At 39.8% G+C, this 15,393-nt stretch overlaps 2 protein-coding genes across 11 annotated transcripts in view; one reads left to right on the forward strand and one right to left on the reverse strand.

Annotated features, from left to right (window-relative positions):
* The window catches only part of Dmd (dystrophin, muscular dystrophy), a 2,390,387-nt gene that overhangs the window by 670,256 nt on the left and 1,704,738 nt on the right, over positions 1 to 15,393 (forward strand). For all 10 annotated transcript variants that reach the window (XM_006527768.3, XM_017318379.2, XM_017318378.1 and 7 more), the window contains exon 7: positions 4,908 to 5,026. In XM_006527768.3, the coding sequence (XP_006527831.1) occupies positions 4,908 to 5,026 (119 nt within the window). The remainder of the gene's footprint in view (positions 1 to 4,907; positions 5,027 to 15,393) is intronic.
* Positions 1,755 to 3,005, reverse strand: Tsga8 (testis specific gene A8). The gene is made up of 2 exons (NM_021898.2): positions 2,652 to 3,005; positions 1,755 to 2,474 (listed from the first exon to the last, which is right to left on the reverse strand). The coding sequence occupies exons 1-2, from the start codon at positions 2,757 to 2,759 to the stop codon at positions 1,866 to 1,868; spliced, it is 717 nt and encodes a 238-aa protein (NP_068698.1). The 5' UTR covers positions 2,760 to 3,005; the 3' UTR covers positions 1,755 to 1,865.

Here is a 15,393-nt window from a genome sequence, read left to right on the forward strand (position 1 = left end):
AAATTCCCTCTCTTTTCATGTACCCATAGAAATTCCCTCCTTCATCTCTGCCTCCCTCCAATGACTCTATCCATCCCAAATCCTTCCCTTGTTCCCAACACCCTCCTCTCTAGCTCCCTCCATTGTCTCTATCCACCCAAACTCCCCCCTTGCTTTTGACTGTTTTGACTGCCACCCTTGTCTCTACCCACCTGAACTCCTTCCACTCTACCTCCTTCCATTGTCTTTATCCAACTGAACTCCCTCCATTGCCTTTGCCTGCCACCCTTGTCTCTATCCACCCAAACTCCCCCTTTATCTCTACCTCCCTCCCTTGTCTCTACCCACCTGAACTCCCTCCCCTTTCTATACCTCCCTCCATTGTCTCTATCCACCTAAAATCCCTCCATTCTCTCTACTTCCTTCTGTTGTCTCTGTGCACCCAAACTCCCTCACCTTTCTTTACATCCCTCCCTTATCTATATCCACCCAAACTCCCCCTTTATCTCTACTTCCCTCCCTTGTCTCTACCCACCTGAACTCCCTCCCCTTTCTCTACCTCCCTCCATTGTCTCTACCCACCCAAACTCCCTCCCTTGTCTCTACCTCCTTCTCTTGTCTCTATGTACCCAAACTCCCTCCCCTTTCTCTACATCCCTCCATTGTCTCTATCCACCCAAACTCCTTCCCCTTTCTCTACCTTCCTCCATTGTCCCTATCCACCCAAAATCCCTCCCTTGTGTCTACCTCCCTCCATTGTTTCTATCCACCCAAAACCCTCCCTTGTCTCTACCTCCTTCCCTTGTCTCTATGCACCCAAACTCCCTCACCTTTCTCTACATACCTCCATTGTCTCTACCCACCCAAACTCCCCCTTTATCTCTACCTCCCTCCCTTGTCTCCACCCACCCTAACTCCCTCCCCTTTCTCTACCTCTCTCCATTTTCTCTATCCACCCAAACTCCCTCCCTTGTCTCTACCTCCTTCCCTTGTCTCTATGCACCCAAACTCCCACCCCTTTTTCTACATCCCCCCATTGTCTCTATCCACCCAAACTCCCCCCTTTCTCTACCTCCCTCCATTCTCTATCCACCTAAAATCCCTCAGATACCTCTACCTACCTCCCTTGTCTCTAGGCACCCGAACTCCCTCCATTGTCTCTACCTCCTTCTGTTGTCTCTATGCACCCAAACTCCCTTGCCTTTCTCTACATCCCTCCATTGTCTATGTCCACCCAAACTCCCCCTTTATCTCTACCTCCCTCCCTTGTCTCTACCCACCTGAACTCCCTCCCCTTTCTCTACCTCCCTCCATTGTCTCTACCCACCCAAACTCCCTCCCTTGTCTCTACCTCCTTCCCTTGTCTCTATCCACCGAAATCCCTCCCTTGTCTCTACCTCCCTTGTCTCTAGGCACTAGAACTCCCTCCCTTGTCTCTACCTCCCTCCATTGTTTCTATGCACCTGAACTCCCTTCCCTTTCTCTAACTCCCTCCCTTATTTCTATCCACCCCAACTAGCTCCCTTGTTTCTACCCACCTGATGAACTCCATCTCTTGTCTCTCCCCCCCCCCCTTGTCTCTACCCACTGGAACCCCATCCCTTGTCCCCTACCTCCCACCCTTGTCTCTAAGCACCAGGACTCCATCCATTGTCTGTAACCACCCAACCTCCTTCCTTTGTCTCTACCCACCCAAACTCCCTTTCTTGCCATATATCCACCATTTCTCCTCCCCCTTTCTAGTTCCCCCTTTAGTGACTCAAAAGAAACATATATTTTCAAATTTTAATCAGTTTATTTTTAACATCAATATGTTAATTTTTATTTGGGGGCTGGGGTTCTGGGGAATTCCCAGCACTGAGATAGCCATCTTATTGGCTATCTGCCTAGGTCATGGTTGTAGTAGCGACTGCTTCTCCGCTGGTCGGTTCCTCCTCGGGGGGCTTCACAGCTGCCTCCCCAACGACTGCTGCCGCCTCCCAGACCATTTCTTCCTCCTCTACAGCTGGAGCAGCTGCTGGTGCCTCAGGTGCAGCAGGTGTAGTTGCTGCCTCAGGTGCGGCAGGTGCAGCTGTTGCCTCAGGTGCGGCAGGTGTAGCAGGTGCGGCTGCTACCTCAGGTGCGGCTGCTGCCTCAGGTGCAGCAGGTGTAGCAGGTGCGGCTGCTGCCTCAGGTGCGGCTGCTGCCGCTGATGACTCAAGTGAGGCTGCTGCCTCAGGTGCGGCTGCTGCCGCTGATGACTCAGGTGAGGCTGCTGCCTCAGGTGCGGCTGCTGCGGCTGATGACTCAGGTGAGGCTGCTGCCTCAGGGGCGGCTGCTGCGGCTGATGACTCAGGTGAGGCTGCTGCCTCAGGGGCGGCTGCTGCCGCCAGCATGGTTGGCTCCTTGGCCACTTTGGACTTCTTAGCCACAGGTGGAGTAGTTTCTCCGATGTCTTTCTTTGTGGAAGCCTTTTGGGCGCCACCGCGTTTCCCACGCTTGTTGGTCTTCGCACCCTGTAATGATAAGACACAAGAGGGTTAATTCACGTAGAATGAAGTCAAGATAAGTAAAGGGGACTTTGTCAAAAAGGTGAAGGTAGATAAGGGGATTTAGTCCAGACAGGGGAAAGCTAGTCACTTTAGGGAACAGTAAATCAAGGGAGAGAGCTCTAGTAGGGTGGGTCATCTTACCTTTCCACAAAGAATGTGAGGAGGATAAAACTTGCAGGCTGCCTTGGTCCTAATTGGCATTATAGGCTTCACCTCCTGAGAATCGGTGGATGAAGTCGGAACATCCATTTCCGATCCGAAATCCTTTGATTTCTTACACGAAATCCTTTGATTTCTTAGTAACCCTCGCCGCCAACAGCTTTCAAGTGTTGCTACCTCGAGAGCTCGGGAGCAACTGCCAGAGCATTGAAGGCCACACCCATAAAGTCTGGTTCGTCACCAGGTCCTCAGCCAATAGTAGGCGAGCACGTGCTCAGCCGTCACAAAGCATGGCTATGATGCACGAGCGTGCCTGGTGAAGGAGCAGAATGTACCATTTCTGACACTCATGGGGGAGAGAGAGATGGAAACTAAGAAGGAAAAGAGAGTCTAGTTTTAGTAGGAGGCTTCCCCTTCAACAACCCCAAGACAACTTGTCCATGTCATTCTTCCTCATACATTCACTTTAGTTATGTTAGAACACACAATAGAGCATTTGATTCTCTAAGTTATTTCCTAAGTTTCTCCATGCTCAATGGTTTAGTCCAATATGTCTCTCTTAATCGTTGGTTAGTAACCTGAAAGTCGTCCCTAAAATCATTCCCAAGTAACACTGATATATTTGACTATCGGTAGCTATGTCAATCATATACCAACCTGTACAAAAACAAACATCTAGGTTCCCACCAATAAGCTACTCATATCTACCCACGGGGCATTTTATTCTGCCTACCCCATTTTCTTACGCAGACTTCCCATGTCCTCTTCCAGGGTCAAGCTTGGTGATAGTATCCCAGTACCCTATACTTCTTTTTCTACATCTCACCATATCTAGCCTATGTACCAAAGCGTAGCCTTCCTGCCTGTATCTTGTAGTAGGTACCTCTAGGATCCTTTGAGGTTCAAATATGTCACCCCACCTAGTCCCACCGTTAAGTCTTATAGCCAACATCGAGTCTCCCACCAGTATTGTTTCTATTGACATCTACTCACAAGACCCTTTCCAACATCTACACCACACTTCATACAAAGACTTCCCAGGTCCTCCTTCATGGGCTAGCCTGTTGAGTATATACTGCCGTGCTGGCACCACACCAATCCATACCCACTCTCCTCATGTTTTCTTCCCATGTCTAGCCTGTTCTATATATCCCACACTACCAGATACATTTTTTTAACACATTTTTAACACATTTTTTTTAACACAGTGTAACAGATTTAACCTAAGTACCACAAGCAATTCCCAGTCCTAGCCTCCACACTATCTTGGCTTGTAATAGTGAGTTTTGGGCTTCAATATGATCCCAAATTCAGTTCCAGCTTAGTCTGAATACCTCTCTTAGAAGATCTGAAGATCTTCTGTAGGCAACCATTGATACAGTGAGAGTTCATGAGTACAGTAATCCTATTATGTCAAGAAAACATAAAAGGATTGTTTTTTCAACAGGGATACATTAGCAGAAGTTCAATGAAGAAATATGATATTGGGTTAAGAAATCAAGAGTTACCTATAAATGGCTCATATTCTAATATCAAGATTCAAAAATGTGATATAACTTTATGAATAATAAATTATAATAATTTCTTTATTTTATGGATTTTTATTTTCCAACTTTATTCTGGCATAATTTAGAATATTTCTACACCATTTAACATATGAAATGTCAATGTTCTAACTTAAAAATGTGATTTATTTAAATCAAAATGTTTTTTGAGGGACAATGCTAGTTATTGTCCTATTGTTGTGAGGAGACACTGTGACCAACATAAATTATAAGAAAAATCCATTAATTGGAGGTTTGACCACAGTTTCAAATGGTTCATACATGATCTTCATGGGGGGAGAAGTTGGGAGTTGGGAAGGAATAGAAGCCAGACAGGCATGATGCTGGAATGGTAGCTGAGAGCTCGTATCTGATCTATAAATTTCAGGCAAGAGATAGAGACCTAGCCTGGCATGTGCTTTTGAAGCCTCAAAACCCACTCCTACTGACACAGTTCCTCCAGAATCGACTTCTATTCCAACAGGGTAACCTTCCTAATCCTTCCCAGACAGTTTCATTTACTCAGGAATAAGCATTCAAAGATATGAGCTTATAGCTTATCACCACAGGTACTAAGAATCACAGTTAATTCTTATGGATTTGAGGTATTAAAATTTCTCAATTCAGAATTGGAATGGATTTTATAGTGCATTGTGGATTAATTTATATTTTTTTGTGTATGTGTTTGTTTCAGGCCCGACCTGTTTGATTGGAATAGTGTGGTTTCACAGCACTCAGCCACCCAAAGACTGGAACATGCCTTCAACATTGCAAAATGCCAGTTAGGCATAGAAAAACTTCTTGATCCTGAAGGTTGGTAGATTCTTAGACTGCCTTGATTTTTATTACAGTTTATCTTTATTTCTTGTTTGTCATCTCATAGAGACTTCACATTTTCATATAGTAAACACAAAATTTAAAAAATAAATTGTGTAGAATGAGGCCTTATCTCAACAATAACAAAATATAGAAAGTCATGTAACAATGTTTTCCTGTGTTCTGATAATACAAAAATGCTATTGTCTATCCTAGATTATAAGTTGACATATCAATTTTTTCAATATACAAAATTTTTTTAAATGAAGTGTGAGGGCAAAAAAGGAAACAAAAACCAAGTTTTGACATGGAATTACCTCATGGATGTAGCATAACATATTAGAGAACATTAATTCCAAATAATTACAGATAGTTATCCAAATATTATATATATACACACATATATACAAACACACACACACACAGACACAGAGACACAGATACACACACACACAGAGACACACACACACAAATACCACCCTGGGGAGGTCCTCAATTTGAAGGTATTCCCTCTTTTGACTTCATTAACTGGCAGAGAACAGAGAAGCTTTTATCTTTTTGTTATATTATCCTTAACTAAGTTTCATCTTTGTTACCAAAGCTACAAATCCAAATCTAGACACCAGATTTACTCAATGAGACACATTCACATTGTGCCAAGTTTGTTAGTTTTTTATCCGTTTGCTGACACATTACTACACTAGTAGAAATTTGAGTACAAAATTTGTGGGATCTGAAATATAAATGGGAACTATTACTTTGGCAGAAGGTGGAGAATAGCAAAAACTGATAAGTTAAATGATCTTTGATATATTAAATATTTTTGTCTTTTTAAAATGTATTAACTTATTCAGTTTACAACCAAACATCAACCCTGATTTTCCTCTCAGTTACCCCATTACAAAAATCCTCACCCAGTCCACATTCCCCTTCTCTTTTTGAGAAGATACCTTTGGGTGTCACCACCCATGAGCAAAACCCATTTTAGAACGTAAAAGAGAATAATTTTAGAAGTACTAACTTTGTGATCATATTAGGTAATTTCCATTGTTAATCTAATTTAACTATAGCTGAAAGATTCAAACAAAAGGCAGAAGAGTAAGAAAATAGAAAATAAACTATCTTGGATTATATTGTCTAAGGAAGAGTAAAGATGCTCCATAGGTAGATAGAATAGTTTATTGGTGACCTCAAACTACTAGTCTGCCACTGAGAAAAGAGAAGAGTAACTGATGAGAACATAAATTTTATACTGTAGTTACCCACATCGAGTTTTATGAATTTATGTAGACGGTTAAGATTTATCAACAACTCCAGGCCTCTGCTGAAGGCAGTTGACAGTTGGAGGCAGTTAATAGAGGTAATAATTGGCCTGATAAACTGAAGTCAGCCTTAGTTTATCCCCTGAAAATGAGGAATATAGGGTTTGCTTTGCCTGATAACAAGCTTTCTGTTTACCTTACTAGAGTAGGACATTCTCACCACACAACAATTACGAGGCCTACTTTGGACCAAACAAATATCTGATATTGCCTACCAGAAAGAGGGGTGAGAGAGAGAGAGAGAGAGAGAGAGAGAGAGAGAGAGAGAGAGGAGAGGAGAGAGGAGAGAGAGGGAAGAGGGAGAAAGATAGCCAAAGTGAGGACTCATCAGAACTAGATAATTCTTTGGGTACTGTTACAGCTATTTGAGGCTACATGGTTACATTAACTCTTTAATGTTATGTAGTTACATTAAACAAGATGGAGGCCAAGTCACAAGACTGCTTCCATTTTGATGAGGTCATAATCCAAGCTGGTGACAAAGAAGATGGTTACATTTTTTGACAGTGAACACAGCTCCCTAATACAGTGAGCCCATCAACTCTCAGGCATAGGATTCATATACATTACCTATTAAATACAGACATTTAGAGGCTTTAATTGAAAGCAGAAAATTTTGTTACTTAGAAAGAATAAAGGTAAAATCATTTTGTATTATCTTAGGGTATGTGGATAGGTACCCACTTAGCAAAAGAAGTTCGATGATGGATCAGTTTCATCAAGAAAAGTGAGAGGTCAAATTACTATGGAGTATAGGTGTTAGGTAATTAGTACAATGTGAAGATGTACTCACTGGTCTCTCTTTCTAAACAGTTAAACTGGCTTCCTAGGGTAGAAAGACTGAGCTGGGCCTGAGTAGATCCTATTTTATAGAGTGAAGGACATAAAATTAACCCCATGTTGCAGGATGGACAGAGGGTATAGGAAACTTACCTGTCAAATTTCCTGTCTCCTAGCAGTTTTGCTGAATTTATGATTGGATGAGTTTGGTAATCTCTAAGAGATATTCCAGACAAAAACCAAAATGACAGAGAACATTTCTCAGGCTAGGAGTATTGATTGGGTTTATAAATTTCAGGATTTTCAAATATGTTCTCTGTCAAATTATTATTTGAATAGAAATCTTGAATCACAACACATAGTAGCAGAGATATGTCAAATGTAACAAACACAAAAAGTAGTTTTAAAGGAGGTATCTACTAGTTTTGATGGCCACATAGTAGCAAGAAGTATACAGAGAAAATGTCCCTCTATAAAGTACAAAAGTATAAAGTAGGGGAGAGTCAGAAAGCTGGAAACTCAATCACATCTCAGGACCTGGCATTTGAAAGCCTGTAGGAATTTTTCTCCCCTAATTTAGCACTGGTCAATTTTTAGACAGGATGTTTAACTGAGTTGAATCTGTTTTATATATATATCCTACTTTAGCCTTGAAATTATGAAGTCATTCCATCAGCAGGAGGCATACAGCAAAAAAAAAAAAAAAAGACAGTTGTTTTAAGCTGTTAGTCTTTAAATTCATGGCTGGTGGGTGTAGGAGGAGTGATTTTGTGAGTTTCAACATTTATTTTATTATCTTGGCTTTGTTACTTATCTACTTCCAATAAGTCTCTCTGATACCTAGTCCCCCAGACCAAACTTATAGGTTACTTTTAAACCTGTTATGGGATTGAAGATAATGACTGTTTTTAACTGTTATCATGTGATCAAGGGTAGATGAAAGGAGTGTTCAAGGTCAGGGTGCCCAGAGGACTTTTCATCTATGGGGCTTGATAAATCTTAACTGATATCAAGAATAGAGAACAGGAGACAACAAAGAGATCACCTTTCTGAACTAGCCATTAATTCTCTGGTTATCTGCATTACTACCAGGGTGTCTGTCTGACTCCTAGTCTCTCAATTTGGTAACTATGTACCCCATCTCCACTCCAACTTCTCACCTATCTCTTCTATGTTCCACTAACAGCCTCATATCTTTTCCTATTTTTTCTTTTTTATTTTTGAACTATTATTCTCAGCCTATTGCCCAAAACAGGTTTAGACATAAAATGACAACATGTAAACTGAATGCATCAGATGAACTTTACAAAGAAAAATGTTATGAGCATTTTCCTTTCATCCAATACTTTTACACATTTAGTGCTCCCACCTGTCCATGGAAATGTTTTCATCTTCTGGAGCATAAACAAGCTATAAGGTGCTACATACTTAGAGAAAATTGACTCTATCCACTAACCACCATCAACTGTCAATAGGTCTCTGCTACACACTGGTACTTTTCATCCACCACCATTACACACTGATCTATTCAATTTTATGGATTTTGTGCAGGTACTGTCCCTGAATTGTCAACTTTTCTGAGGTCATGGGTGACATGATCTTGTTAAATCGTTATCACAGAGATCAGCTCCAGTCCTCCTTGACTTCTGTCAGTTAAAACATCAGTTTCCTCCATCCATTCTTCATATACCATTCTGAGGTAGACAGAACTCTAGTTCACACCTAACCTCTCCTGTAGGAAATGCCATGTTACGATGATATGAATCTTCAGGGAAACACGATGTTTCTCCAGTCATCCATAGGAGGACAGAATGAGTTTGACAGGACAGGAGTTCACTACTCTACTCCTTCATAGTATAGATTAAGGTACAAAAACATGCACTCTTAAAGACAGATAATATTTCCATATAAGCTCTCTAAGTAAGACTGATGGAGGTGAACTTATATCTTCCCCTATACCTCTCTTTATTACACATAAAGATTAGAACAACATGGATTAAGGATATATTAACTCCTTTCATGCCTCCATAGGATAGACTGAATTAGGCATCACATTATTTTACTCCTGACACCCTCCTTAGGACAGATCATGTTAGACCAACATGGATTCTCAGAGGTAGACATTGGCTCAGTCAAAGACTCATCCATAGAACACTGTAAGCTAAACTCTCTCCTTCACTCATATCTTCTTCAAATAACTGTTAGAGAATCAGTTTTCATAAAGGCAGACACTGGCTCCCTCACTCCACTTTCTTAGGACAGAATGACATTGAAGGCAAACTGGTTCCATCCTAACCCTATTCACAGAATGAATTAAAGTTTTCACAATCGCAAATCAGAGAGATAAGCTACCATTTACCTAGATATTTTACAAAGTAATGGAGAAAAAAATTAGAAGTATACAACTGTAATCAAATTAAGTCATTTTCAATCTCTTGTGACAGTAACAGAATGATTCAAACACAACACAGTACAATGAAAAAAAAAACAAAATTATCCATCTTGGATTTTACAACCCAAGGTACAGTGAAGATACTCCAGGGGTAGACAGAAAAGATTTTTTTGTGGCATCAGACTACTGGTCTGCCTCTGAGAATAGAAAACAGTAATTGTTGGGAAAGTATGTATTGCTTAAATATAATTGCCTGTATGTGGTTTTGTTAGTTGATTCAGGTTTTCCAGATTCATGTACAAGGCCATGCCTATGCCCAAGGCTGGTGACAGTTGGTGGCAGTTAGAGGAGGTAGTGATTTGTCTGATAAATATTAATCAGCCTTAGTACTTCCCCTAGGAATGCTGAATATAGTAATCCCTTTGTCCAATAACAAGTTTTCTGTTTATCTTATCCAGAGTTCTTGTATTTGGGACATGCCATCTTGTGATAATACTGGACAAAATGAATGTCAGGTATTACCTAATATATCAGAGGTGACAGAAGGGGAGGGCATGAAAGATAACCTGTGGAAGAATTCATTATCAGTAGGAAGTTCTTTGGGTACAGTTACAGTTGACTGGAGTTATATGGTTACATTAAACAAGATGGAGGCCAAGTCGCAAAACTGCGTCCATCTTGATGCAGTCATAATACAAAATTGTGACAAAGCAGATAGTTACATTTTTTTGACAATGTCCATGATAATATGAGCCCACTGAGTATCAGGAAAGGGTCTCAGTAGGATTCATAAATCTCACCTATCAAATAGGGACATTTAGGGGCTTTAATTTAAAGCAGAAAATTTTGTTACTTAGAAAACATAAAGGTAAAAACATTTGATTTATCTTATTGAGTAAGTAGAGGGCCCCAGTTAGCAAAGTAAATAAACAGAGGGAAGAATTCATAGTGTTAGCTCAGAGGAGCAGAGTAGCTATATTTAGTTTCAGGATTTTGTCAAATATCTTCTATGGTGAAGGAAAGAAGAAAAATATCATTCTTTTCTATTTCAAAACAGTATTTGGCCTCTCTAATATTTAACATCAAGGAAGTTTCAGGATAAGGTATACAAAATATTATCCAACACTCCATCTGTCTCCACACAGAGAACAATTTTACAAATTTCCCTAAGAATGCCCAACCTTTACACACCTGGATGAGTTATACCAATTAGAGTGTAAAGTCTGATTACTCTGGAGTATAGGCCTTAGTATACTTTGAAGCTGTGTTCACTGGTCTCTGGTTACTGAACAGTTAAATTGACTTCCTTGGGTACAAAGACAGAGGTATGTCTAAGGCAACCCTCTTTGATAGAGTGACGATAATAAAATTAACCCCCTTTGCCATCGTGGAGGAAAGGTGTAAGGCAACTTATCTGTTTTATTTTCTGTCCCCTTACACTTTGTCCTGACTTTTAATCTGAAGAGGTTGCTGATCCCCAGAGAAATCCCCAATGAGAGACAAAATGACACATAACATGACTTAGACGAGTTTGCTTGATTCAGTTCATTTTCTCTGGCAATTAAAGAATTAAAAGACAAGAAGTTATCGAGAACAACATGTAGCATCAGAGACATCTCAAAAGTAGCAAACATAAACCATAGTTTAAGAAAAGCTGTTTCTTGGGGATGTGAAGGGCACTCATGAGGGAAGTACACAGAGAACTTGACCCACAGCAAATGAAAGGGCAGTCTCAGAAAGCTGGAAACCCAGTCAAGTCTCAAGGGCAGGCATGTGACTGGCTCCAGGAGTTTTCCTCACCTAATTTAGCCTTGGTCAGATTTCAGACAGTTAAGATGGTTGACTGAGTAACATATGTTATACATATGTCCTGCTCTAGGCTTGAACATATGAAGTCAGTCCATCAGCAGGAGGCTTGCTGGCATGAAAGAAAGACAGTTGTTTTGAGCTGTTAGTATCTTGTCTCAGCTGATAAGGAATGTGAAGGAGAAGGCATTTTGTGAATCTGCCACTTTGTCCTACCTTATCTTGGCTTCTTTACCTATCTCTCTACATAGAAGGAATGTCTCTTATACCTAGTCAGATTAAACTTGGAAGTCACATTTATGTCCATTATGGGCTCAGAATACTGACTGATCTTAACTGCTTCCACCTGACAAAAGGTAAATAGATAACATGAGGTTCAACAAACAGTGTCACTAAAGGAGTGTTGACCTAAAGGCCCTTGGTAAATCTTAACAGATGACAAGGATCCAGACTATAAGAAAACAATGAAAACAACTTTCTGACCGAGGCATGGATTCTGCCCTATCTCTATGCCTACCTAGGAGTCTGTCTGACTCCTATTCTCTGAGTTTCAGACTTTTCCTAGCCCATTTCCACTCTTAATTTCTCATATATCACCTCTGTGTCCCACTCAAAATTTCCTATCTTTGGATATATGATTTTTAGTTGTTTTTGAACTATTACACTCAGCTTGTGCCCCAAACCAGTTTTAGACATAGATTGACAACATGTAAACTAAAACCACCAAATCATTAGTAGAAAGAAAAAAACATATTTATTTCATATGGCCTTATTGGGAATAAGGATCTGTACCTCCAGTGTTCAACTTATGTTCAGGAACTTATATTACTGTTTATAAAGAGAGTCTAGGATATAGACATGTAAATAGGATTCCTGTTTAAATGTGATTCAACCCCCCAAGACTGTGCATTATTCAACCTGTAAGGCATCATAAAAAATGTTAAGATTTTATGAGATCTTATTCATGGACTTGGTCATTATTCTTCCCTCAGCATGAGATACCTAGGGAAATTTTCATTTCTAGGAGCCTGTTATTTCAACAGATAGACTGACAAAATGAGACAGGAGTACCTTTTCAGAGCATTTTCTATCATCCAGGTCTGTAACACATTTAATGCTCTCACATATCCATAAAAATTATATCTTCGACTGGAGCATAAAATACCTATGAGGTGCAATATGCTTATAGAAAATTGAGTATGTCCTACAACTACCATCAACTGTCAAGAGGTCCTGGCTACAGACTGCAACTTTTGATCAACACTCAATAAACACTGAACCATTCAATGGTTTATATTGTACAGATACTGTCCCTGATTCATGTACAGGTTTTATGAAATGATGCAGGATTTTCAGATTCATGTGAAAGTCCATGCCTATGCCCAAGGCAGATGACTGTTGGTGGCAGTTAAAGGTGGTATGGTTTGCCTGATGAACAGAAATCAGCCTTAGTGTATCTCCTAGGATTGATGAATGAAGGAATCCCTTTGCCCAATTAAAAGCTTTGTGTTTGCCTTAGCCTGAATCCTTCTCTATAGGACATACTAAAGACAATTCCCACACTCCCTGATAATATGATCATATTGCCTGTAAGGCAAAGGTCTCTGTTTAATACATTTTATCTATTAAAGTCAAAGGCTTTAATTGAAAAAAAATGTTTGTTTGAATTGATTAATGTGAACATATTTAGTATGCTCTTAATGTGTAAGTGGGTAGAGTACCAATTAGAAGGTAAATAAACAGGAGAAGGCATTCACAGTCTTGGTTATGCCAAACACAGTTCTTGTCATACTTTTCAGGATTGTCCAATAACTTCTAGCATGAGGGAGAGAAGAACCAAACATTCAATTCTAGATCAAAACAGTAGATGGCCTCTCCCACATTGAACATTGAGGAAGTAAAAGGATAATACATACAGGACCTTATACAACAGTCTGTCTATCTCAAAACAGAGCATTTATACAAATTTCCCTATGAAAACCCCTGCTTTAGGCACCTGAATCAGTTTCAGCAAGGACAGTTGGAGGAAAAAATTACTATGGAGTGTAAGTGTTAGGTAATTTGTAAAATTAGAAGATGTGTTCACTGGCCTATGGTTACTAAACAGTTAAATTGGCTTCCGAGAATACAAAGACTGAGCTGGGCCTGAGTAGATCCTCTTTGATAGAGTGAAGGACATAAAATTAACCCCACTTTCCAGGAAGGACTGAGGGTATAGGCAAATTACCTGTCAAATTTCATGTCTCCTTATGGTTTTCCTGAATTTATGATTGGATGAGTTTTGTAAACTCCAAGGGATATTCCAGACAAAAACCAAGTGACCCTGAACATTTCTCAGGCTAGGAGTCTTGATTGGGTTTATAAATTTCAGGATTTTCAAATGTGTATTCTGTCAATTAAAGTATTATATGAATAGAAATCTTGAATCACAACTCATAGCAGCAGAATCATGTCAATATTAACTAACATATAAAGTAGTTTTAAACAAGATATCTCCTAGTTATAAGGACCACATAGTGGTAAGATATATACAAAGAAAATGTTCCTCTACAAAGTACAGGGGAAAGTCAGAAAGCTGGAAACCCAGTCACATCTCAGGGCCTGGTATTTGAAAGCCTGTATGAGTTTTTCTCCCCTGATTTAGCACTGGTCAGTTTTTAGACAGGATGTTTGACTGAGGTGCATCTGATATATATATATATCTATACACATCTCCTACTCTAGCCTTTACCTTATGAAGTCACTCCATCAACAGGAGGCATACAGTAGAAAATAGACAGTTGTTTTAAGTTGTTATTCATGTATTTCCTATCAGGAGTGTGAAGGAGGAATGGTTTTTTGAGTTTCCACATTTAATGTATTATTTTGGCTTTGCTACTTATCTACTTACAATAATAAGTCTCTCATACCTAGTCCCTCAGACCAAACTTAGAAGTCATTTTAAATCTGTTATGAGCTTGGGTATACTGGCAGATACTAATTGTTATCAAGTGATCAATCTTAGAAGTCAGTGTCAAAGATCAGGGTCTCTAGAAGACAGTTCAAGTGTTGGGACTTGTAAATCTTAACTGTTATCAAGTATACAGAACAGGAGACAGCAAGGAGATCACCTTTCTGACCTAGCCATTAATTCTCTGCCTATCTGCATGCCTACCAGTGTGTCTATCTGACACCTAGCCTCTCAGTTTGGTAACTATGTACCCCATCTCCACTCCAACAACTCACATATCTCTTCTATGTTCCACTTACAACTTTATATCTTTCCCTATTTTTTCTGTATTTTTTAAGAACTATTATTCTCAGCCTATTGCCAAACCACTTATAGACATAAAATGACATGTAAAGTGAAAGCATCAAATGAACTTTACAAGGAAAAATGTTATGAGCATGATTCTTTCATCCAATCCTTTGACACATTTAGTGCTCCCACATGTGCATGGAAATGTTTTCATCTACTAGAGCATAAACAGCCTATAAGGTGCTACATCCATAGAGAAAATTGACACAATCTGCTAGCCACCATCAACTGTCAATAGATCTCTGTACATACTGGTACTTTTGATCCACCCCATCACACACTGATCTAATCAATTGTGGATTTTGCACAGGTACTGTCCCTGAATTGTCAACTTTTCTGAGTTCATGGGTGACATGATCTTGTTAAATCTTAATCACAGAGATCAGCTCCAGTCCTCCTTGACTTCTGGCAGTTAAAACATCAGTTTCCTCCATCCATTCTTCATATACTATTCTGAGGTAGACAGAACTCTACTTCACACGTAATGTCTCCCGCAGGAAATGTCATGTTATGATGATATGAATCTTCAGAGAAATTTTAGTTTCATCCCATCATCCATTGGAGGACAGAATGTATTTGTCAGGACAGTAGTACACTCCTTTACTCCTTCATAGTATAGATTAATGTAGGAAAACATGCATTCCCAACGGTGGTAATTGTTCACACACTCCTCCTAACTAAGGCAGATGGAGGTGAGTTTCAATAGTTCTGACCTATACTCCACATTAGGGCTGATCAAGATTAGAAAACATGGGTTAAGGAGATG

Source organism: Mus musculus, chromosome X (genome assembly GCF_000001635.26).
Source record: "Mus musculus strain C57BL/6J chromosome X, GRCm38.p6 C57BL/6J".
Classification (NCBI taxonomy): Eukaryota; Metazoa; Chordata; class Mammalia; order Rodentia; family Muridae; genus Mus; species Mus musculus.

Bases quoted from the DNA above. Each gene is read 5' to 3' on its own strand.
- Tsga8 (NM_021898.2), bottom strand. From the start codon at position 2,759: ATGGATGTTCCGACTTCATCCACCGATTCTCAGGAGGTGAAGCCTATA. The intron at 2,475-2,651 runs GTAAGATGACCC...TTATCATTACAG, and splicing joins CTCACATTCTTTGTGGAAAG to GGTGCGAAGACCAACAAGCG.